Here is a 26,344-nt window from a genome sequence, read left to right as displayed (position 1 = left end):
TTTAATTTTCTGCAAGAAATTTTTTTTGCTGATTTAATTTTTAATAAAGTCAGCTCCCCTTTACCCTTCCTTACCTTATGTGTAATAGTCCACGCTTTTCTTGTTCTTCACTTAACCATGCTACAGCCAGAGCTGTAACTCTTCTATTGAGACTGTTGGCAGACACACTCATTACTGCCTTTAATCAGCCTCTACCGTGTTGGGTCTTGCAGGAGCTACAAGACCTGACACGCTGTTGTAAATGGTGACTAACTACCGCTTCAGACTGAGAGATTTGCTCTAAGCTGCTACAGAAACCTGTTTTTATGTATGGTGTCTGATTCTTCATTTCTCCCTTCTACAGATTTACGATATCCAGACGGGGCAAAAGCTGCTGACTTTGTACAACTCTGATCTAGCCAACAACTACAAGCGCAACTGTGCAACCTTCAACCCAACAGATGACCTAGTTTTGAACGACGGTGTCCTCTGGGACGTGCGATCAGCTCAGGCTATTCACAAGTTTGACAAGTTTAACATGAACATCAGTGGAGTTTTTCACCCCAACAGCCTTGAAGTGATTGTGAATACAGAGATTGTATCCTGCCCCTTAAGAACCTTATTGCAAGTATTGTGATCATGTTAGTTTAACTTCGACAGTAGGGAACTTTATTGGTAAGTCTCTTAAAAGAAAGAATTATGACTTACATAAAGACAAACCTGAAAAGACAAATCATGTCAGACTAATTTAATTGACTTATTTGATTATGTAACAAAAGTATTAGACCAAGGTGGAACAGTTGATGTAGCATATCTAGATTTCAGCAAAGCATTTGACACTGTCCCACACAAAATACTAATTCACAAACTGTATCTCCTTGTTCGAGATTCAAAAATTGTGAACTGGGAAGAATGCTGGCTTAAGGGTAAAAAACTGTGTCTAAGTACATTCAGCCGTGGGGGCTGTTATTAGTGGTGTTCCTCAGGTCAGTTCTGGGGCCTGTTTTGACAGATATATATATGTAAAGGGCTACAGGGGAAAGTTGTTTGCAGATGATACAACATTTTGTAATAGAGTAGATGTTCCAAGGGGGTAGACAAAATGAGAAGTGATATACTACAATTGGAGGATTGGACAAATGACTGAGATCTAAAGTTTAAAGTGAATGTAAAATTGATTAAAAACAGGGGCACTTTAATTCATCAAAATTGACATTTCACTCGTGTTGTGAAAAAATACTTACCTTTCTTCTATAAGATAACAAAAAGAACTAACCTGTGTAGAAATATTATGAACCTCATTTCTTCTATAAGGTACGACGAGTCCACGGATTCATCCTTTACTTGTGGGATATTATCCTCATGCTAACAGGAAGTGGCAAAGAGCATCACAGCAGAGCTGTCTATATAGCTCCTCCCTTGACTCCACCCCCCAGTCATTCTCTTTGCCTACACTAAGTAATAGGAAGGGTAAAGTGAAAGAGGTGATAAAATGTTAGTTTCTTTAATGTAATTAGCAAGAGTCAATGAGCTAGTGACGTATGGGATATACATTCCTACCAGGAGGGGCAAAGTTTCCCAAACCTTAAAATGCCTATAAATACACCCCTCACCACACCCACAATTCAGTTTTACAAACTTTGCCTCCCATGGAGGTGGTGAAGTAAGTTTTGTGCTAGATTCTACGTTGATATGCACTTCGCAGCAGGCTGAAGCCCGGTTTTCCTCTCAGAGTGTAGTGAATGTCAGAGGGATGTGAAGAGAGTATTGCCTATTTGAATACAATGGTCTTCCTCTAGGGGATCTAGTTCATAGGTTCTCTGTTATCGGTCGTAGAGATTTCTTCTCCTACCTCCCTTTTCAGATCGACGATATACTCTTATATACCATTACCTCTACTGATTCTCGTTTCAGTACTGGTTTGGCTATCTACTATATGTAGATGAGTGTCTTAGAGTGTCATAAATAAAATAAGACTTACTTACCCTAAGCTATGGTTGGGCACTTTATATGTAAAGTTCTAAATATATGTTTTAAACTTATATTTGCCATGATTCAGGATATTCAATATTCCTTCTTTCAGACTGTCAGCTTAATTTTTTTGGGAAAATGCTTATGAATTAATATATATTTTTTTATTACCTTCAAAATATTAAAATTGACTTTTTTCCTTGCGGGCTGTTAGGCTCGCGGGGGCAGAAAATGCTTTGATTATTGTGTCATTTTTGGCGCGAACTTTTTTGGCGCAAAATTTTTTTTCATTTCCGGCGCCATAGTTGACGCCGGAAGTTTGTTCGTGGTTGCGTCATTTTTTTGACGCATGTGTGTTAGACGTTTGTTTTGCGCCAAAAAATGTGGGCGTCTTCTTGGCGCCAAAAAATGTGGGCGTCATACTTGGCGCCAAAAAATGTGGGCGTTATACTTAGCGCCACTTTTTTTCACATTATTTAAGTCTCATTTTTTTGTTGCTTCTGGTTGCTAGAGGCTTGTTTGTTTTGCATTTTTCTCCCATTCCTGAAACTGTCATTTAAGGAATTTGATAATTTTGCTTTATATGTTGTTTTTTTCTATTACATATTGCAAGATATTTCAAACACTGTTCCTGTATCAGAAAATGCTGAGGGATTCCTGTTGACTGATATCAGTCCTACCAAAGCTAAGTTCATTTATTTTAATGTTATGAATGTTTATCTTTAGCTATGGTTTGTAATAAGTTATCATGATAAACTTTTACATGCAGAATCCATTAGTATTTATGCTTTATATAATGCTATTCTTTTACATCTTATGTACAAGATATACTTAGAAATTTATAAGAATATTTTTCTGATTCTATTTTAAAGGCTTTGTCTGACATCCCGCCTTCTAATAACATTTTTAGGTCTTTTTCAAACTTCTTTTTTAGTTGATGAAGTTTCAAATGACCAACAACATACTGAATTATCCTTCTCTGATGGTGGTTTTTCTCATTCAGAATTTTTCTTCATCAGATATTGACACTAACAAATCTACTTTTTTATTTTTTAATAGAGTACATTTGTTCTTTGTTCAAAAGTTGTTGATTATTTTGGATATTGAAGTAACTAGTTCTTTTGATTTTAAAGACTAGCTAACATTTTAATTCTGCTTATTAATCTTCTGTGGTTTCTTCAGACTTTTTTTTTTCCAGTTCCTGATACTAGGGAATGGAATAGGCTGAGAATTTTCTTTTATTCCTTCTTTAAGGTTTTTAAATTGTATTTTTTGCCGGCAGTTAGTTTTCAGTTTTGAGGAAAGATTCCCCAAGTTAATGGGGCTATCTCTACTCCTGCTAAATATACTATTATTCCTATAGCAAATAGTATTTATTTTTTTCCTTCAGATGGTTGTATCTTATTTAAGGAAAATTTATTTTCAGGTACTTTTCTTAGACCTGTAATTTATTTGGCTGATGTTGCAATTGCTTCATCTTTCTGGTTGGATACTTTAAGATCAAGTATCGGATTATGATTTGTTTAGCATTGTTAAAGGGACAAAAATCTACTACTCATTTGAGGTTCAGACTAAGTGCTATTGCATTGTCTTGTTATCTTGCATTTGTTGATTATGCAAGTCCAGTGTGTTGACTGGTCCTTTAACTTGATTTACATGCTAATAATTTCATTTGTGTCGTCATTTTATTAAATATTTTCGCAAATGAGGTTTAATCTATGTCTTTAGCTATTTTAGCTAGAAGAACTTTGTGATTTCAATCTTGGAATGCTAATTTGATTTCTAAAATCCATATTTCTTTTTTTCCAAGATAATCAATTATTTGGTTCATAATTGGATTCAATTCTTTAACTGTTACTCTGGGCTTCAAGATTGAGTTCGAAGACTAAAACTTTAAGCTTATATTTTTTGTTCTTACTAAGGAACGGAATCCTAAATTCTTCCCCAAGTAACATGTTTATAATTGGAAGTTTTTTTCTTCATTCAATTAAGCCTTTTAAAAAGTTCAAAGTCAGCTCCCCAAATTTGCATGTAGGTGCGGTTCTTATTCCAGCTTGGCTGGTAAGGGGCAGGTTAAGACTTTTTTGAAATTTGTTTGGTTCTATTCGGTCCAAACTTCTTAGATTTTGGGTACAGAATAGGATTCAGAGTAAAACCGTCTGTGAGAAGTCTTTTTTTTCTCTATCATATTCCAGCTATTCCAGTAAGGCTAACACTTTCCTGAAGTGTGTTTCAGACCTATATGTTTGGGTACTGGTGAAGCGTGGCTGGTCACTGTTGGGGCTCAAGCGCTGCTCAGACCTTTCTGGGGTATTTATTCCAGTTCCATTTTAGTAACTGTGTTTTGGGGTTTTATTCAAGACTATTCATTGTTCCAAAGATAGAAAATCCTTTTGAATTGTCATATAAGTGTACCATCTTTTAGAATGGTGTTTATATGGTCTATTCTGCCTTTTTGGTCAGTGATGGCATTATTTGTTTACAATCGATACAATAGATGCATATCTTCATTTTCTGTTTTCATTCAGATTATTTTTATTTTCTGAGATTCTCTTTTTTTGACAACCATTACCAATTTGTTGCTTTTCCTTCTGGTCTAGCGACAGCTCTAAGAATCTTTTCAAGGTTCTCAGTGTTCCTTATTTGGACGGTCTCGTGGTACTGGCTCAGTCTTTTCGTTCTGCGGAAACTCATACGATTCAACTTTGTTGTTTCTTCAAGACATGGTTAGAGGATCTTTGTATCAAAAGCTCCTTGATTCCTCACACAAGGGTCACCTTTTTTAGGTTTCCAGATAGATTGTGTCAATGTCTTTGTCTCTAACAGACAAGTGACAATTTTATTGGGTTCCGTTTGTCAGAACCTTCAGTCTCTATTATTTCCTTCAGTTGCTATATATGCATGGAAGTTTTAGGTCTCATGGCTGCAGCATTGGATTCAATTCCCTTTGCTCATTTTCATAGGAAACCTTTCCATTTTTTTTATGCTGAATAATGGTGCAGGGATTCTAGGATATCACTTTTTATATCTTTGAATCCTAATGTTTAACTATCTTTGATTCGGTGGTTAAGATCACCATCATTTAGTTCTACGGGTCTCTTCGGTTCTTTCAACCTGGACAATGATCTCTACAGATGCGAGTCTTTTAGGTTGGGAGGCTGTCTGAGGATCTCTGTCAGCACAAGGGGTTTGGAAATCTCAGGAGGCGAGATTACCATTTGATATTTTGGAACGTGCATTTCTCAGAGTTCTTCAGTTTTTGGCTTCTTTTTGAAGAAAGAGACGTTTATTGTTTTTCAAACAGACAATCTCACAACTGTGGCATATGTGAATCATCAGGTTGGGACTATCAGTCCTTAGGTTGTGACAGAAGTATCTCGGATATTTGCTTGGGCTAAATCCAGCTCCTATCTAATTTCTGTGGTCTTTTTCCCAGGTAAAGACAATTGGGAAGCGGATTATCTCTGTTAATCAAGCTTTACATCCGGGAGAATGGTCTCTTTACCCAGATATGTTTTTTCCATTTTTTCAGATGTGAGGGCTTCCAGAAATAGATCTGATGGCATCTCATCTAAACGAGGAACTTCCCAGGGGCCTATTCAGGTCCGGGGATCCTCAGGCGGAAGCAGTGTATGCATTGACACTTCCTTGGAATTATCAATCTGTCTATATTTTTTCATCTCTGGTTCTTTTTTTTTTTTTTTTCTTTTTTTTAAAGAATAATTTTTTATTAATTTTAACATCAAACAAACAATTCAACAGAGGAAATCACAGGACTGTAATCTGATCAAACAATTTCATGGAGGTCTACTTGTATAGGCTACAGAACACTTCAATAACCATTAATTTCTTATTTCTAGCTTGTAGGTTTCTGGGTATTATAGCTTTTTGTAGCTGCAGACCTTAGCATAGTCCTTTATTGTCCATGTTCGTTTTATGTAGATTTTGGTCTTCGTCTTGTCATATTATAGTTGATTTGCAGTTACCACAATAGACCAACACCTCATATCTCCAAGCCTGAAATATTCCCCAGCTAAACCATAGAGTAATATAAAAGAGAAAAGGAAATAACAAACACAACAGAGGAGAGAAGGGAGGTGGACGGGAGGGAGGGAGGGTAATTGGCAGAGACGTCTCCGAATGAGAATTATATGCAGCTCTGTTATGACAATGTCTACAACCCTTAATATTTTAAATATTTTAAGGCGAAGTAAGTTCAATGATGTATTCATGTCCCACCTAGTCTGTTAATGTACTTATGGTGTGGGGGTCTTTTTGCGTGATAGAATCCCAATAAAATCTGACATCCGCATAGAATGCAGATTTGCCTCTTCTAAAGTAGCCATATTCCTCACATGAGAGCATTTTGTCAGTGCTTTGTAACCAGCTATCTTGTGTTGGTATTGAGGGGGACTTCCAATGCAGGGCAATCAGTGTTTTAGCGCAATTGAGTCCTATACGTATTAGTGTTTTTCTAATTTTGCATTGGAGCGGGGGTGTCTCGTTTAGCAGGATTAATCTTGGGTTTAAAGAGAAGTCTATTGCCGCTAGTTTCCCCAATATGGTCTCAATTCCCCTCCAGTATGAGTGTAGTTTGGGGCACGACCACCACATATGTATTGTGGTGCCTCGTTCGTTGCAACCTCTCCAACATGACGGGGAAGAGGCAGGGTAAATGTTGTTTAATCTCGCTGGTGTCAAATACCAGCGCATAAGGACTTTATAATTGAGTTCAATTACTTTAGGTGAGGTAGAGGAGGTGCGTGTGTTCTGATAAATTTGTATCCATTGTTTAGTGTCCATTATTGTACCCAATTCTCTATGCCATTTAGCTACATATGGGGGAAGTAGGGAGGTTTGTGCATTTTGGAGCATACCTTTAGTTAATGACAATGTACCTCTGGCAGTTTTCCCTGCTAAGCAAGTTTGCTCAAATGGTGTTGGCAATCTAAGAAGGTCTTCTTTATTGGGAGTTGTCTGGATAAAATGTCGTAATTGAGCGTATTTTAGCCAGGGGGCGAAGGAGCCAAATAAAATTGGTGTAAGTTCCTCCCTAGTTTTGAGTTTGCCTTGTGCAATCAGAAGCGTCACGGGCACGGAGTCCAGCAGTTCAGTAATTTGTATATCTTTTTTCCTGGTTTCGTAACCCCCCATCAATTCTATATTAGGGAAAATTGGTGTAAGCGGGGAAAGTAGGGTGGACAGAGCTGGTGTATTTTTAATTAAGTTGTCCCAAGTATTAAATATATGACGATAAAGTGCGGATGATTGGCAGGCAGGGGTGCGCCTAGCTTTAGGGAGCCAGCAGAGGGGACCTGGATTAGGGGACTTGAGCAGTTGAGAATCAATCATTACCCATGCTTTAGAGTCTTTTCTACAATGCCAATCTAAAATTCTCTGTAGTACAGAAGCGTGATAGTATAGGCTTATCTCTGGTAGACCTAGTCCTCCATTTTGGAGGGATCTATACATTGTTCCCCGAGCTATTCTTGGGCGAGATCCTCCCCACACAAAGGTATTCACGGCTTTCTGTATTTGTTGTATAAATGTCTTAGGAAGGGTGATCGGCATTGCCTGTAAGATATACAAAATTTTGGGGAGTATTGTCATTTTGATTGATTGTATCCTGCCCCACCATGACAAAGGTTTTTCCCTCCAGGAGGACAGAGAATGTTGTATAGAGTGCAGGACCGGCCGGTAATTCAGAGTGAACCATCATGCAGGGTTAGAAGATAATACTATGCCTAGATATTTTAGATGTGAATTTTGAATGGGCATGTTGGTATGAAATTCGTGAAGTTGTTAGTAGTCATGGAGATATTTAGGAGTTCTGACTTGGAATAATTTATGTGGAAATGCGAAAATGTACTGAAGTTGTTAAATTCCTGGGTCAGATTGGGTAGTGATATGTCAGGTAGAGTTAGGGTAACTAACACATCGTCTGCAAACATGGCCAGTTTGTGGGAGTCTGGGCCGATGCTAATACCGTGTATATCTGGGTTTTTCCTAATGTGACAGGCTAGAATCTCCATCGTGAGGACAAAAAGAATGGGCGATAGCGGGCATCCCTGTCTAGTCCCGTTACTAATATTAAAACTTTGTGAGAGTACCCCATTTGCACGGACTCTTGCTGAGGGTCTATTGTATAGGTGGAAAATTTGTTTGATCATTAGGTCCCCGAAGCCAAAATGTTGTAGTGTACTGTGCAGAAAGGGCCAATTCAGTCTGTCAAAGGCCTTTTCCGTATCAGTGGAGGCCAGGACTGCTGGGATCTGTTTTGTTTTTGCATACTCCATTAAATGGAGAACTCTAATTGTATTGTCCCTGGCCTCCCTGAGCGGAACAAAGCCAGCTTGATCTACATGCACTAGGGTTGGGAGTATTTTACTGATACGGTTTGCTAGGATCTTGGCATATATTTTTATATCCCCATTTAGTAGGGATATCGGGCGATAGTTGCTTGGTTCTGTGGGGGATTTTCCTGGTTTAGGGATTACCGAGATGTGTGCTTCTAGGAGGTTAGGGGAGAGGAGTCCATCTTTATCGAGGGAGTTAAAGAGTTTAGTTAGGTGAGGGGCCAAGATAGATTGGAACTGTTTATAGTAGGAGGCCGAGAGGCCATCCGGGCCGGGGCTTTTACGCATTGGTGTACTACTTATAGCTGCAATCATCCATTTGTTCCGAAATATGGTCAGGCAAACTCTGAATAATGGCTCTTTGTATGTAGGCATCTATTGCCTCGCTGTCTGAGGAGTGTGGTGTTGCAGGGATGTTATATAGGGTGTGATAATAATCTCTAAAGATATTTGCGATTGTTTTACTGTCATGGCTATATTCCCCTGGCGTGGTTGGCAGCGACAATTTAAGGATAAATCGGTTATTAGTGCGATCTTTTAGGGCTCTAGCTAGCAAGGGGCCTGCCTTATTACCTTCTACAAAATAGAGTTTGTTTAGATAGATCGCTTTTCTCTGCATCTCCTTGTTGAGCAAGTCATTCAAGTCGCGTCTAGTCTTAGTTAATTGAGTTATGTACTGTTCATTATTTGGGGTTTGCATATGTAGTGTCTCTGTATCTCGGAGCTGTTGTAGTAGCATAGAGGCATAGAGTATCTCATTATAATTTTTTCTCAATATAGACTTCTGTTTCAGAAATTCCCCCCTGATTACCGCTTTGTGGGCTTCCCAGACTAAGGTGGGGGATGTATCTGGGTTTGCATTATGTAGGAAATAGTCTTTGAGCGAGCGCGTAATTTTATCTTTAATTAATGGTTGCAGTAGAAGTGTTTCGTCTAGGCGCCATTGGAGATCAGCAAGGGGCTTGTCCGGCAAAGCCAGGGACAGTGTTACCATCGAGTGGTCAGACCATGGGGTTGGCAGGATATCTGAGTGTTTCGCTAGGTGTAGGCTCCTCTGATCTATAAATATGTGGTCTATTCTGGAATATGACTTTTGGGGATTTGAATAAAAAGTATATGTTCTTTGTGTAGGGTGTTGAAGTCTCCAAGTATCTAATAATGTTGCATTTCGCAGGGCTCTTAAGATGACACCCCTGGAGCTTTTGGGTACTGAGCTTTTATGAGTGGAACAATCTAGCGGTGGTTCAATAGCCATATTACTGTCTCCTGCAAGAATCAGCGTGCCCTGCGTCACCTCCAATAGTGTTCTGAGCAGTTTTTTAAAAAAACAGGCTTGGCCAGTATTTGGTGCATAATATGTTGCCAGTGTGGTTGGGCGGTTGTAGAGTGTGCCTACGAGAATCAAAAATCGTCCCTCATTGTCTACACATTTCTGAGTGAGTTGGAAGGGGATATTGTGTTTAAATAGTATGCCTACTCCATTTCGCTTAGCAGGGGCCGAATTAAAATATCCAACTGGAAATTGTTTAGAGGAGCATTTTGGTGTCTCGTGTTTACAGAAATGTGTCTCCTGCAAAAAGAGAACCTCCCCTTTATGTCTATGAAACCAGTTAAGGGCAATGGATCTCTTGGTGGGTGAATTTAGGCCTTTAACATTTTGGGAAATTAATAGTATATCAGGGACTGCCATGTATATTGTGGATAAGCACAGTTGTGTAGTGTTGTTTGGACTGTCTATAGGTTGCTATAGATATAGTGGAGCGGGAGTCTGTGAACCCAATGTCAGTGCTTATTGGCTGCATGCCACAATACCTGAGGTCTAAAGCCTGTAGTTGATGCCTTTCAATTTAGTCTCTGCCAAGGAAAGGGTGGGAGGGAGAGGAGGAATAGTATAAGGAGCAGCAATCTCTTCCAGTACAAGAATCTGCTGGAAAGAGTAAAAAACATGAATTAAACATATAATACATTAATAACATAAAATCCAATAAACAACAATACTTAAAACAGTATTTTGAGTAAGAAGGGGGGGTCATAGTAAATAGAGGAGGTTACTATGATGGAGCTTCTCCCTCTGGGATTTGAAAGTTTTTGTGGGGAGGCCTAATTGGGGGAAGGGTAGGGGCTGGTCTGTTAGCGTAAATTTACTTTAAAGTAGCAGTATAGCTGTGTATATATATATATATATATATATATATATATATATATATATATATATATATATATATATATATATATATATATATATATATATATATATATATATATATAGAACATTCTCTATGCACTTTACCAGGAACTTCTAGAGTCCGGGCACAATGATATAACAGAAAATAGGTAATTATGAGGTTAACCAGTCTCTTGGCTCATGTACTGCAGGTTCAGGTTGGTCCTTCTTCCTGATGGACTGGCTTTTGATTTCCTTTATTGGCATTCCTTGAAACTCTTGTCCAGGCAAGTCTCTGTTGTTTCGGTTCCGGTGCTTGCGGGTTATCCCCTGACAATGTGGTATGCTGTGTCGAGCGTATAGATGGAGTTGGAATCTTTAGAATGTTACAGAAGTGCTCGAGGTCATCTGGGTGGCTGTATGTGACAATTTGGGAGTTGTGTAACACCTTGATGCAGAAAGGGAAGCCCCATCTGTAGGGTATTTTTAAGTCCTGTAAGTGTGTGGTGAGGTATCTTGCCTCTCTGCGCTTGGAAAGTGTAATATTGCTTAAATCCGCATATATTTGTATTGTATCTCCTTCAAACAGGATTTGGTGTGTTTTTCGTGAGGCTGTCATAATTTTCTCTTTGTCCTTGAAGTTTTGAAAGCGCAGGATTATGTCTCTCGGTGGCTTGTCTTCTGGTGGTTTCGGGCGCAGAGCTCGGTGGGCTCTGTCTAGGGGTATGACTGTTGTGTCCTCTTGCAAGACGTGTTGAAATAGCTTTTGCAGGTGTTGTTGGATTTGGGATGTCGCGACTTTCTCAGAGATGCCTCTTATTCTAAGATTCTGCCGTCTCCCTCTGTTGTCGAGATCTTCGACTTGGTTTTGAAGTTGTTGTATCATGTCATCGTGGACTTGCAAAGTTCGGTTTTGAAGTTCTGTAGTATTAGTAAATTGTTCCAAGTCTTCCTCTGCCTGCATAACTCTATCCCCCAGGTCTGAGAGATCTTTCCTGACCTCAGATAGTCCTTCCTTAATGATTTTCCCTACCTGGGTGAAAAAGAAGGCAAAGTCTGCTTTAGTCAGCAGGTTCTGTATATCGGCTTTAGTGAGGAGAGCCGAAGCATCTACCTCAGAAGTGGCTTGTTCAGTATCTGACGGCTCCGATGCATTCGACATAGAAGATTCTAGAACTTTAAAAAAATTATCCATTTTTGCATTGGGGGGTGCCAAACCCTTAATGTATTTGTCTGGTTTAGGTGTGCGTCTTGATGCCATTGCTAACTCTTCAGTAGCAGTATGATAGAAGGGCTTCAGGTTCTAAACTGTAATCTAGCCTGAATGCCTGATGGTGTTGTGATGACCCAGGGTATTACAGGCCAGGATAGAGAAAGGAAAATAAATTACTCTTTTGAGGCAATGTAGATTAGTTTCTTTACAAACTACACACAACGCTTTGTCAATCTGAGCAGGTCTGCTTGAATACAACTAGTAAAAAGATGGGTGTTGTATTGTTAAGCTTTTCTCCAACATAGGTGTGTCCGGTCCACGGCGTCATCCTTACTTGTGGGATATTCTCTTCCCCAACAGGAAATGGCAAAGAGCCCAGCAAAGCTGGTCACATGATCCCTCCTAGGCTCCGCCTACCCCAGTCATTCTCTTTGCCGTTGTACAGGCAACATCTCCACGGAGATGGCTTAGAGTTTTTTAGTGTTTAACTGTAGTTTTTATTATTCAATCAAGAGTTTGTTATTTTAAAATAGTGCTGGTATGTACTATTTACTCAGAAACAGAAAAGAGATGAAGATTTCTGTTTGTATGAGGAAAATGATTTTAGCACCGTAACTAAAATCCATGGCTGTTCCACACAGGACTGTTGAGAGCAATTAACTTCAGTTGGGGGAACAGTGTGCAGTCTCTTACTGCTTGAGGTATGACACATTCTAACAAGACGATGTAATGCTGGAAGCTGTCATTTTCCCTATGGGATCCGGTAAGCCATGTTTATTAAGATAGTAAATAAGGGCTTCACAAGGGCTTATTAAGACTGTAGACTTTTTCTGGGCTAAATCGATTCATTATTAACACATATTTAGCCTTGAGGAATCATTTATTCTGGGTATTTTGATATGATTATATCGGCAGGCACTGTTTTAGACACCTTATTCTTTAGGGGCTTTCCCTAATCATAGTCAGAGCCTCATTTTCGCGCCGGTATGGCGCACTTGTTTTTGAGGCAGCATGGCATGCAGCTGCATGTGTGTGGAGCTCTGATACATAGAAAAGTCTTTCTGAAGGCATCATTTGGTATCGTATTCCCCTTTGGGCTTGGTTGGGTCTCAGCAAAGCAGATTCCAGGGACTGTAAAGGGGTTAAATATAAAAACGGCTCCGGTTCCGTTATTTTAAGGGTTAAAGCTTCCAAATTTGGTGTGCAATACTTTTAAGGCTTTAAGACACTGTGGTGAAATTTTGGTGAATTTTGAACAATTCCTTCATACTTTTTCGCAATTGCAGTAATAAAGTGTGTTTAGTTTAAAATTTAAAGTGACAGTAACGGTTTTATTTTAAAACGTTTTTTGTGCTTTGTTATCAAGTTTATGCCTGTTTAACATGTCTGAACTACCAGATAGATTGTGTTCTGACTGTGGGGAAACCAAGGTTCCTTCTCATTTAACTATATGTATTTTATGTCATAAAAAAAATTTAGTAAAAATGATGCCCAAGATGATTCCTCAAGTGAGGGGAGTAAGCATGGTACTGCATCATCCCCTCCTTCGTCTACACCAGTCTTGCCCATACAGGAGGCCCCTAGTACATCTAGTGCGCCAATACTCCTTACTATGCAACATTTAACGGCTGTAATGGATAATTCTATCAAAAACATTTTAGCCAATATGCCCACTTATCAGCGAAAGCGCGACTGCTCTGTTTTAGAAAATTCTGTAGAGCATGAGAACGCTGATGATATGGTTTCTGAAGGGCCCCTACACCAGTCTGAGGGGGCCAGGGAGGTTTTGTCTGAGGGAGAAATTTCAGATTCAGGAAACATTTCTCAACAAGCTGAACCTGATGTGATTACTTTTAAATTTAAGTTGGAACATCTCCGCGCTCTGCTTAAGGAGGTGTTATCCAATTTGGATGATTGTGATTATCTGGTCATTCCAGAACCACTATGTAAAATGGAAAAGTTCTTAGAGGCACCGGGGCCCCCCGAAGCTTTTCCTATATCCAAGCGGGTGGCGTACATTGTTAGTAAAGAATGGGACAGGCCCGGTATACCTTTAGTACCTCCCCCCATATTTATAAAATTGTTTTCCTATAGTCGACCCCAGAAAGGACTGATGGCAGACAGTCCCCAAGGTCGAGGGGGGTGGTTTCTACTCTACACAAGCGCGCCACTATACCCATAGAAGATAGTTGTGCTTTCCAAGATCCTATGGATAAAAAATTAGAAGGTGTGCTAAAGATGTTTGTTCAGCAAGGTTCCCTTCTACAACCAATTGCATGCATTGTCCCTGTCACTGCAGCCGCGTGTTTCTAGTTTGATGAGCTAGGAAAGGCGATTATTAGTGATTCTTCTTCTTATGAGGAGATTATGGACAGAATTCGTGCTCTTAAATTGGCTAATTCTTTCACCCTAGACGCCACCTTGCAATTGGCTAGGTTAGCGGCGAAAAAATTCTGGGTTTGCTATTGTGGCGCAGAGCGCTTTGGTTAAAATCTTGGGCAGCGGATGCGTCTTCCAAGAACAAATTGCTTGACATTCCTTTCAAGGGGAAAACACTCTTTGGCCCTGACTTGAAAGAGATTATCTCTGATATCACTGGGGGCAAGGGCCACGCCCTTCCTCAGGATAGGTCTTTTCAAGACCAAAAATAAACCTAAGTTTCGTCCCTTTCGCAGAAACGGATCAGCCCCAAGGGCTACGTCCTCTAAGCAGGAAGGTAATACTTCTCAAGCCAATCCAGCCTGGAGACCTATGCAAGGCTGGAACAAAGGAAAGCAGGCCAGGAAACCTGCCACTGCTACCAAGACAGCATGAAATGCGGGCCCCCCGATCCGGGACCGGATCTGGTGGGGGGCAGACTCTCTCTCTTCGCTCAGGCTTGGGCAAGAGATGTTCTGGATCCTTGGGCGCTAGAAATAGTCTCCCAAGGTTATTCTCTGGAGTTCAAGGGGCTTCCTCCAAGGGGGAGGTTCCACAGGTCTCAGTTGTCTTCAGACCACATAAGAAGACAGGCATTCTTACATTGGGTAGAAGACCTGCTAAAAATGGGAGTGATTCATCCTGTTCCATTAGGAGAACAAGGGATGGGGTTCTACTCCAATCTGTTCATAGTTCCCAAAAAAGAGGGAACGTTCAGACCAATCTTAGATCTCTAGATCTTGAACAAGTTCTCAAGGTTCCATCGTTCAAGATGGAAACCATTCGAACACTTCTTCCTTCCATCCAGGAAGGTCAATTCATGACCAAGGTGGATTTCAAGGATGCGTATCTACATATTCCTATCCACAAGGAACATCATCGGTTCCTAAGGTTTGCATTCCTGGACAAGCATTTCCAGTTCGTGGCGTTTTCTTTCGGATTAGCCACTGCTCCTAGGATTTTCTCATAGGTACTAGGGTCCCTTCTGGCGGTGCTAAGACCAAGGGGCATTGCTGTAGTACCTTACTTGGACGACATTCTGATTCGAGCGTCGTCCCTTCCTCAAGTAAAGGCTCACACGGACATTGTCCTGGCCTTTCTCAGATCTCACGGATGGAAAGTGAACGTGGAAAAGAGTTCTCTATCTCCGTCAACGAGGGTTCCATTCTTGGGAACTATAATAGACTCCTTTGAAATGAGGATTTTTCTGACAGAAGCCAGAAAAACAAAACTTCTAGACTCTTGTCGGATACTTCATTCCGTTCCTCTTCCTTCCATAGCGCAGTGCATGGAAGTGATAGGTTTGATGGTAGCGGCAATGGACATAGTTCCTTTTGTGCGCATTCATCTAAGACCATTACAACTGTTCATGCTCAGTCAGTGGTATGGGGACTATTCAGACTTGTCTCCGAAGATACAAGTAAATCAGAGGACCAGAGACTCATTCCGTTGGTGGCTGTCCCTGGACAACCTGTCACAAGGGATGACCTTCCGCAGACCAGAGTGGGTCATTGTCACGACCGACGCCAGTCTGATGGGCTGGGGCGCGGTCTGGGGATCCCTGAAAGCTCAGGGTCTTTGGTCTCGGGTAGAATCTCTTCTACCGATAAATATTCTGGAACTGAGAGCGATATTCAATGCTCTCAAAGCTTGGCCTCAGCTAGCGAGGGCCAAGTTCATACATCAACCATCAGGGGGGAACAAGGAGTTCCCTAGCGATGGAAGAAGTGACCAAAATCATTCTATGGGCGGAGTCTCACTCCTGCCACCTGTCTGCTATCCACATCCCAGGAGTGGAAAATTGGGAAGCGGATTTTCTGAGTCGTCAGACATTGCATCCGGGGGAGTGGGAACTCCATCCGGAAATCTTTGCCCAAGTCACTCAACCGTGGGGCATTCCAGACATGGATCTGATGGCCTCTCGTCAGAACTTCAGAGTTCCTCACTACGGGTACAGATCCAGGGATCCCAAGGCGGCTCTAGTGGATGCACTAGTAGCACCTTGGACCTTCAAACTAGCTTATGTGTTCCCGCCGTTTCCTCTCATCCCCAGGCTGGTAGCCAGGATCAATCAGGAGAGGGCGTCGGTGATTTTGATAGCTCCTGCGTGGCCACGCAGGACTTGGTATGCAGATCTGGTGAATATGTCATCGGCTCCACCATGGAAGCTACCTTTGAGAGACCTTCTTGTTCTAGGTCCGTTCGACCCACTCCAGCTGATTGCTTGGAGATTGAACGCTTGATCTTATCAAAGCGAGGGTTCTCAGATTCTGTTATTAATACTCTTGTTCAGGCCTGAAAGCCTGTAACCAGAAAAATTACCACATAATTTGGTGTGAATCTGCAGGATTCCCTTGGGACAAGGTTAAGATTCCTAAGAGTCTATCCTTCCTTCGAGAAGGATTGGAAAAAGGATTATCTGCAAGTTCCTTGATGGGACAGATTTCTGCCTTGTCTGTGTTACTTCACAAAAAGCTGGCAGCTGTGCCAGATGTTCTAGCCTTTGTTCAGGCTCTGGTTAGAATCAAGCCTGTTTACAAAATTTTGACTCCTCCTTGGAGTCTCAACCTAGTTCTTTCAGTTCTTCAGGGGGTTCCGTTTGAACCCTTACATTCCGTTGATATTAAGTTATTATCTTGGAAAGTTTTGTTTTTGGTTGCAATTTCTTCTGCTAGAAGAGTTTCAGAATTATCTGCTCTGCAGTGTTCTTCTCCTTATCTGGTGTTCCATGCAGATAAGGTGGTTTTGCGTACTAAACCTGGTTTTCTTACAAAAGTTGTTTCTAACAAAAACATTAACCAGGAGATAGTTGTGCCTTCTTTGTGTCCTAATCCAGTTTCAAAGAAGGAACGTTTGTTGCACAACTTGGATGTAGTTCGTGCTCTCAAATTTTACTTAGCAGCTACTAAGGATTTCAGACAAACTTGTCTTTGTTTGTTGTTTATTCTGGTAAACGGAGAGGTCAAAAAGCAACTTCTACCTCTCTCTCCTTCTGGATTAAAAGCATTATCCGATTGGCTTATGAGACTGCCGGACGGCAGCCTCCTGAAAGAATCACAGCTCACTCCACTAGGGCTGTGGCTTCCACATGGGCCTTCAAGAACGAGGCTTCTGTTGATCAGATATGTAAGGCAGCGACTTGGTCTTCACTGCACACTTTTTCTAAATTTTACAAATTTGATACTTTTGCTTCTTCTGAGGCTATTTTTGGGAGAAAGGTTTTGCAAGCCGTGGTGCCTTCCATTTAGGTGACCTGATTTGCTCCCTCCCTTCATCCGTGTCCTAAAGCTTTGGTATTGGTTCCCACAAGTAAGGATGACGCCGTGGACCGGACACACCTATGTTGGAGAAAACAGAATTTATGTTTACCTGATAAATTACTTTCTCCAACGGTGTGTCCGGTCCACGGCCCGCCCTGGTTTTTTTAATCAGGTCTGATAATTTATTTTCTTTAACTACAGTCACCACGGTAACATATGGTTTCTCCTATGCAAATATTCCTCCTTAACGTCGGTCGAATGACTGGGGTAGGCGGAGCCTAGGAGGGATCATGTGACCAGCTTTGCTGGGCTCTTTGCCATTTCCTGTTGGGGAAGAGAATATCCCACAAGTAAGGATGACGCCGTGGACCGGACACACCGTTGGAGAAAGTAATTTATCAGGTAAACATAAATTCTGTTTTTTGTACCTTCGCAGATCTGTGCCGTTTGAAGCTGTTTGATGCGGTAATAGGGGCTATTTACATGATTAAAAAAAGAAAGTCAGGTCATATGCAATATTATACTCCTGTGTGTCGTCCATAATATTTACTATAGGTTGCAAGGTGTGCCAGGTTTCTGCCTCAGTAGCTGTTTCCTGTCCGGAAAGGCCCAAACAAGCTTTGTTGCTGAATAAATAAACTGCTGGGTTACTTCTCAAGCACTAGCGTGTGTTGGCATCACCATCACAGGGGGCATCTAACAAGTTTATATACAGGTATTGTTTCACCGAGTGTTTCAATCTTACCCCCTGTAGTAATGGCGTGCGTGCTGGTTATTCACTTTTAGTTAGTGCGCATTTAGGCCTGGGGCCCTCCGGACTAAAGTTCCGTCGCCAGCTCTCACAGAATGGCAAGATAGACGTCTCCTGCGGTGCCCCTGCACCTCTCCAGGTAATCGGTGGTCTTTTCCAGATTTGCTGAGGCCCATTTATCCCCTAAAGATGCCGTGGAGAATGCTCCTTTAACCGGAGCTAAAGATCATGCGGCCATCACAGACGCTGGCCGGCTTCGCCCCCCCTGGTTCTTCTTTTTAGAGTGATTTTCAAAATCATCAGAGAGCAATCTTTTGTGTGGCTGGTGGCTCCAGCATGGCCACACAGGTCTTGGTATATGGTTCTTGTTCGGATGTCCAGTTGCCAATCTTGGTTACTTCCATTAAGGCCAGACCTTATATCTTAACATTTGTTTTTTCCATCAGGAATTCAAATTATTAATTTGATGGTATGGAAATTTAACGCTTAGTACTTAGTCATAGAAGTTTCTCTGACTCGGTGATTAATACTATGTTGCAGGCTCGTAAATCTGTGTCTAGTAAGATTTATTATCGAGTTTGGAAGATTTACATCTCATGATGCTCTTCTTATAAATTCTCTTGGCATTCTTTTAGAATACCTAGGATTTCTCCAACATAGGTGTGTCCGGTCCACGGCGTCATCCTTACTTGTGGGATATTCTCTTCCCCAACAGGAAATGGCAAAGAGCCCAGCAAAGCTGGTCACATGATCCCTCCTAGGCTCCGCCTACCCCCAGTCATTCTCTTTGCCGTTGTACAGGCAACATCTCCACGGAGATGGCTTAGAGTTTTTTAGTGTTTAACTGTAGTTTTTATTATTCAATCAAGAGTTTGTTATTTTGAAATAGTGCTGGTATGTACTATTTACTCAGAAACAGAAAAGAGATGAAGATTTCTGTTTGTATGAGGAAAATGATTTTAGCAACCGTCACTAAAATCCATGGCTGTTCCACACAGGACTGTTGAGAGCAATTAACTTCAGTTGGGGGAACAGTGAGCAGTCTCTTGCTGCTTGAGGTATGACACATTCTAACAAGACGATGTAATGCTGGAAGCTGTCATTTTCCCTATGGGATCCGGTAAGCCATGTTTATTACGATCGTAAATAAGGGCTTCACAAGGGCTTATTAAGACTGTAGACTTTTTCTGGGCTAAATCGATTCATTATTAACACATATTTAGCCTTGAGGAATCATTTTATTTGGGTATTTTGATATAATAATATCGGCAGGCACTGTTTTAGACACCTTATTCTTTAGGGGCTTTCCCAAAGCATAGGCAGAGCCTCATTTTCGCGCCGGTGTTGCGCACTTGTTTTTGAGAGGCATGGCATGCAGTCGCATGTGAGAGGAGCTCTGATACTTAGAAAAGACTTTCTGAAGGCGTCATTTGGTATCGTATTCCCCTTTGGGCTTGGTTGGGTCTCAGCAAAGCAGATACCAGGGACTGTAAAGGGGTTAAAGTTCAAAACGGCTCCGGTTCCGTTATTTTAAGTGTTAAAGCTTCCAAATTTGGTGTGCAATACTTTTAAGGCTTTAAGACACTGTGGTGAAAATTTGGTGAATTTTGAACAATTCCTTCATGTTTTTTCGCAATTGCAGTAATAAAGTGTGTTCAGTTTAAAATTTAAAGTGACAGTAACGGTTTTATTTTTAAAACGTTTTTTTGTACTTTGTTATCAAGTTTATGCCTGTTTAACATGTCTGAACTACCAGATAGACTGTGGTCTGAATGTGGGGAAGCCAGAATTCCTATTCATTTAAATAAATGTGATTTATGTGACAATGACAATGATGCCCAAGATGATTCCTCAAGTGAGGGGAGTAAGCATGGTACTGCATCATTCCCTCCTTCGTCTACACGAGTCTTGCCCACTCAGGAGGCCCCTAGTACATCTAGCGCGCCAATACTCCTTACTATGCAACAATTAACGGCTGTAATGGATAATTCTGTCAAAAACATTTTAGCCAAAATGAACACTTATCAGCGTAAGCGCAACTGCTCTGTTTTAGATACTGAAGAGCATGACGACGCTGATAATAATGTTTCTGAAGGGCCCCTAACCCAGTCTGATGGGGCCAGGGAGGTTTTGTCTGAGGGAGAAATTACTGATTCAGGGAACATTTCTCAACAAGCTGAACCTGATGTGATTACATTTAAATTTAAGTTGGAACATCTCCGCATTCTGCTTAAGGAGGTATTATCCACTCTGGATGATTGTGACAAGTTGGTCATCCCAGAGAAACTATGTAAAATGGACAAGTTCCTAGAGGTGCCGGGGCTCCCAGAAGCTTTTCCTATACCCAAGCGGGTGGCGGACATTGATAATAAAGAATGGGAAAGGCCCGGTATTCCTTTCGTCCCTCCCCCCATATTTAAAAAATTGTTTCCTATGGTCGACCCCAGAAAGGACTTATGGCAGACAGTCCCCAAGGTCGAGGGAGCGGTTTCCACTTTAAACAAACGCACCACTATACCCATAGAAGATAGTTGTGCTTTCAAAGATCCTATGGATAAAAAATTAGAAGGTTTGCTTAAAAAGATGTTTGTTCAGCAGGGTTACCTTCTACAACCAATTTCATGCGTTGTCCCTGTCGCTACAGCCGCATGTTTCTGGTTCGATGAGCTGATAAAGGCGGTCGATAGTGATTCTCCTCCTTATGAGGAGATTATGGACAGGATCAATGCTCTCAAATTGGCTAATTCTTTTACCCTAGACGCCACTTTGCAATTGGCTAGGTTAGCGGCTAAGAATTCTGGGTTTGCTATTGTGGCGCGCAGAGCGCTTTTGGTTGAAATCTTGGTCGGCTGATGCGTCTTCCAAGAACAAGCTACTTAACATTCCTTTCAAGGGGAAAACGCTGTTTGGCCCTGACTTGAAAGAGATTATCTCTGATATCACTGGGGGTAAGGGCCACGCCCTTCCTCAGGATCGGCCTTTCAAGGCAAAAAATAAACCTAATTTTCGTCCCTTTCGTAGAAACGGACCAGCCCAAAGTGCTACGTCCTCTAAGCAAGAGGGTAATACTTCTCAAGCCAAGCCAGCTTGGAGACCAATGCAAGGCTGGAACAAGGGAAAGCAGGCCAAGAAACCTGCCACTGCTACCAAGACAGCATGAAAGGTTGGCCCCCGATCTGGTGGGGGGCAGACTCTCTCTCTTCGCTCAGGCTTGGGCAAGAGATGTTCTGGATCCTTGGGCGCTAGAAATAGTCTCCCAAGGTTATCTTCTGGAATTCAAGGGGCTTCCCCCAAGGGGGAGGTTCCACAGGTCTCAGTTGTCTTCAGACCACATAAAAAGACAGGCATTCTTACATTGTGTAGAAGACCTGTTAAAAATGGGAGTGATTCATCCTGTTCCATTAAGAGAACAAGGGATGGGGTTCTACTCCAATCTGTTCATAGTTCCCAAAAAAGAGGGAACGTTCAGACCAATCTTAGATCTCAAGATCTTAAACAAGTTCTCAAGGTTCCATCGTTCAAGATGGAAACCATTCGAACTATTCTTCCTTCCATCCAGGAAGGTCAATTCATGACCACGGTGGATTTAAAGGATGCGTATCTACATATTCCTATCCACAAGGAACATCATCGGTTCCTAAGGTTCGCATTCCTGGACAAGCATTACCAGTTTGTGGCGCTTCCTTTCGGATTAGCCACTGCTCCAAGGATTTTCCACAAAGGTACTAGGGTCCCTTCTAGCTGTGCTAAGACCAAGGGGCATTGCTGTAGTACCTTACTTGGACGACATTCTGATTCAAGCGTCGTCCCTTCCTCAAGCAAAGGCTCACACGGACATAGTCCTGGCCTTTCTCAGATCTCACGGATGGAAAGTGAACGTGGAAAAGAGTTCTCTATCTCCGTCAACAAGGGTTCCCTTCTTGGGAACAATAATAGACTCCTTAGAAATGAGGATATTTCTGACAGAGGCCAGAAAAACAAAGCTTCTAGACTCTTGTCGGATACTTCATTCCGTTCCTCTTCCTTCCATAGCTCAGTGCATGGAAGTGATCGGGTTGATGGTAGCGGCAATGGACATAGTTCCTTTTGCGCGCATTCATCTAAGACCATTACAACTGTGCATGCTCAGTCAGTGGAATGGGGATTATACAGACTTGTCTCCGAAGATACAAGTAAATCAGAGGACCAGAGACTCACTCCGTTGGTGGCTGTCCCTGGACAACCTGTCACAAGGGATGACATTCCGCAGACCAGAGTGGGTCATTGTCACGACCGACGCCAGTCTGATGGGCTGGGGCGCGGTCTGGGGATCCCTGAAAGCTCAGGGTCTTTGGTCTCGGGAAGAATCTCTTTCTACCGATAAATATTCTGGAACTGAGAGCGATATTCAATGCTCTCAAGGCTTGGCCTCAGCTAGCGAGGGCCAAGTTCATACGGTTTCAATCAGACAACATGACAACTGTTGCGTACATCAACCATCAGGGGGGAACAAGGAGTTCCCTAGCGATGGAAGAAGTGACCAAAATCATTCTATGGGCGGAGTCTCACTCCTGCCACCTGTCCGCTATCCACATCCCAGGAGTGGAAAATTGGGGAAGCGGATTTTCTGAGTCGTCAGACATTGCATCCGGGGGAGTGGGAACTCCATCCGGAAATCTTTGCCCAAGTCACTCAGCTGTGGGGCATTCCAGACATGGATCTGATGGCCTCTCGTCAGAACTTCAAAGTTCCTTGCTACGGGTCCAGATCCAGGGATCCCAAGGCGGCTCTAGTGGATGCACTAGTAGCACCTTGGACCTTCAAACTAGCTTATGTGTTCCCGACGTTTCCTCTCATCCCCAGGCTGGTAGCCAGGATCAATCAGGAGAGGGCGTCGGTGATCTTGATAGCTCCTGCGTGGCCACGCAGGACTTGGTATGCAGATCTGGTGAATATGTCATCGGCTCCACCTTGGAAGCTACCTTTGAGACGAGACCTTCTTGTTCAGGGGTCCGTTCGAACATCCGAACCTGGTTTCACTCCAGCTGACTGCTTGGAGATTGAACGCTTGATCTTATCGAAGCGAGGGTTCTCAGATTCTGTTTATCGATACTCTTGTTCAGGCCAGAAAGCCTGTAACTAGAAAGATTTACCACAAAATTTGGAAAAAATATATCTGTTGGTGTGAATCTAAAGGATTCCCTTGGGACAAGGTTAAGATTCCTAAGATTCTATCCTTCCTTCAAGAAGGATTGGAAAAAGGATTATCTGCAAGTTCCCTGAAGGGACAGATTTCTGCCTTGTCTGTGTTACTTCACAAAAAGCTGGCAGCTGTGCCAGATGTTCAAGCCTTTGTTCAGGCCTCTGGTTAGAATTAAGCCTGTTTACAAACCTTTGACTCCTCCTTGGAGTCTCAATTTAGTTCTTTCAGTTCTTCAGGGGGTTCCGTTTTGAACCCTTACATTCCGTTGATATTAAGTTATTATCTTGGAAAGTTTTGTTTTTAGTTGCAATTTCTTCTGCTAGAAGAGTTTCAGAATTATCTGCTCTGCAGTGTTCTCCTCCTTATCTGGTGTTCCATGCAGATAAGGTGGTTTTACTTACTAAACCTGGGTTTCTTCCAAAAGTTGTTTCTAACAAAAACATTAACCAGGAGATTATCGTACCTTCTCTGTGTCCGAAACCAGTTTCAAAGAAGGAACGTTTGTTGCACAATTTGGATGTTGTTCGCGCTCTAAAATTCTATTTAGATGCTACAAAGGATTTTAGACAAACATCTTCCTTGTTTGTTGTTTATTCCGGTAAAAGGAGAGGTCAAAAAGCAACTTCTACCTCTCTCTCTTTTTGGATTAAAAGCATCATCAGATTGGCTTACGAGACTGCCGGACGGCAGCCTCCCGAAAGAATCACAGCTCATTCCACTAGGGCTGTGGCTTCCACATGGGCCTTCAAGAACGAGGCTTCTGTTGATCAGATATGTAGGGCAGCGACTTGGTCTTCACTGCACACTTTACCAAATTTTACAAGTTTGATACTTTTGCTTCTTCTGAGGCTATTTTTGGGAGAAAGGTTTTGCAAACCGTGGTGCCTTCCATTTAGGTGACCTGATTTGCTCCCTCCCTTCATCCGTGTCCTAAAGCTTTGGTATTGGTTCCCACAAGTAAGGATGACGCCGTGGACCGGACACACCTATGTTGGAGAAAACAGAATTTATGTTTACCTGATAAATTACTTTCTCCAACGGTGTGTCGGTCCACGGCCCGCCCTGGTTTTTTTAATCAGGTCTGATAATTTATTTTCTTTAACTACAGTCACCACGGTACCATATGGTTTCTCCTATGCAAATATTCCTCCTTAACGTCGGTCGAATGACTGGGGTAGGCGGAGCCTAGGAGGGATCATGTGACCAGCTTTGCTGGGCTCTTTGCCATTTCCTGTTGGGGAAGAGAATATCCCACAAGTAAGGATGACGCCGTGGACCGGACACACCGTTGGAGAAAGTAATTTATCAGGTAAACATAAATTCTGTTTTTATAGTTTCTTCATAAGGTTTTGTCTGCAAGTTCCTTGAAAGGACAAATCTCTGCTCTTTCTGTGCTGTTTCACAGTAAATATTGCTAAACTTTCTAATATTCATTGTTTTGTTCAGGCTTTGGTTCGTATCAAGCCTGTCATTAAGCCAATTTCTCCTCCTTGGAGTCTTAATTTGGATCTGAGGGCTTTACAGGCTCTTCTGTTTGAGCATATGCTTTCTTTGGACATTAAATTACTTTCATGGAAAGTATTGTTCTTTTTAGACATCTCTTCAGCTAGAACAGTTTTTGAATTATCTGCTCTTTCTTGTGAATCTCCTTTTTCTAAATTTTCATCAGGATAAGGTGGTTTTTGCTGTCCTCATTTCAATTTTTTTCCTAAAGTTGTGAATTCTAGCAACATTAGTAGAGGAATTATTGTCCCTTCTTTGTGTCTTAATCCTAAGAATTATTTGGTAAGATTCTTACATTCTTTGGATATGGTAAGAGTTTTGAAATATTATGTTGAAGCTACTCAGATTTCAGATAGACTTCTAGTTTATTTGTTATCTTTTCTGGTTTTTGGAAAGGTCAGAAGGCTTCTGCCATTTCTTTGGCATCTTGGTTAAAGCTTTTGATTCATCATGCTTATTTGGAGTCGGGTTAATCCCCGCCTCAGAGGATTACGGCTCATTCTACTAGGTCAGTTTCTACTTCCTGGACTTTTAAGAATGAAGCTTCTGTTGCAGATTTTCAAAGCAATGACTTGGTCTTCTTTGCATACTTTTACTAAATTCTACCATTTTGATGTTTTCTCTTCTTCAGAAGCAGTTTTTGGTAGACTAGTACTTCAGGCAGCTGTTTCAGTTTGATTCTTCTGCTTATAACTTCAGTTTTTTTCATTATAAAAATTGAAACTTTTGATTTGGGTAGTGGATTAATTTTTCAGCGGAATTGGCTGTCTTTATTTTATCCCTCCCTCTCTAGTGACTCTTGCGTGGAAGTTCCACATCTTGGGTATCTGCTATCCCATACGTCACTAGCTCATGGACTCTTGCTAATTACATGAAAGAAAACATAATTTATGTAAGAACTTACCTGATAAATTCATTTCTTTCATATTGGCAAGAGTCCATGAGGCCCACCCTTTTTGTGGTGGTTATGAATTTTTTTGTATAAAGCACAATTATTCCAATTCCTTATTTTTGATGCTTTCGCTCCTTTCTTATCACCCCACTTCTTGGCTATTCGTTAATCTGAATTGTGGGTGTGGTGAGGGGTGTATTTATAGGCATTTTAAGGTTTGGGAAACTTTGCCCCTCCTGGTAGGAATGTATATCCCATACGTCACTAGTTCATGGACTCTTGCTAATATGAAAGAAATGAATTTATCAGGTAAGTTCTTACATAAATTATGTTTTTTATTTTCTTCAAGCAAGACTTTTTTTATTTTAAATGGTACCGGTGAGTGCTATTTTTTCCCAGGCAGCAGATGGATGAAGATTTCTGCCTGGAGACTGATGATCTTAGCAGTTGTTATTAAGATCCAGAGTAGTTCCCACAGAATGGCTGAGGAGTACTTAGGAAACTTCAGTGTGAGGAACGTTTTTCATGCTACAAGCATTGAGGTATGTTCAGTCATTTTTTTCTGGAGAGACTGTGTTGTTTCAGAATTGGCTGACAGTATCCCCATGAGGGAAGGGGTAAGCAGTAATCCTAATGTATAGAGAGGGGTATTACT

The 26,344-nt window shown here is 41.6% G+C and overlaps 1 protein-coding gene across 1 annotated transcript in view; it reads left to right on the top strand.

Moving 5' to 3' along the window:
- Positions 1-26,344, top strand: part of DCAF1 (DDB1 and CUL4 associated factor 1) — a 638,093-nt gene that overhangs the window by 493,758 nt on the left and 117,991 nt on the right. Inside the window, exon 18 of the mRNA XM_053721062.1 lies at positions 344-577. Coding sequence (XP_053577037.1) covers positions 344-577 — 234 coding nt within the window. The remainder of the gene's footprint in view (positions 1-343; positions 578-26,344) is intronic.

Source organism: Bombina bombina, chromosome 7 (assembly GCF_027579735.1).
Source record: "Bombina bombina isolate aBomBom1 chromosome 7, aBomBom1.pri, whole genome shotgun sequence".
Classification (NCBI taxonomy): domain Eukaryota; kingdom Metazoa; phylum Chordata; class Amphibia; order Anura; family Bombinatoridae; genus Bombina; species Bombina bombina.
The sequence above is the reverse complement of the archived record's forward strand: the minus strand, read 5'-3'. Positions and strand labels throughout refer to the sequence as shown.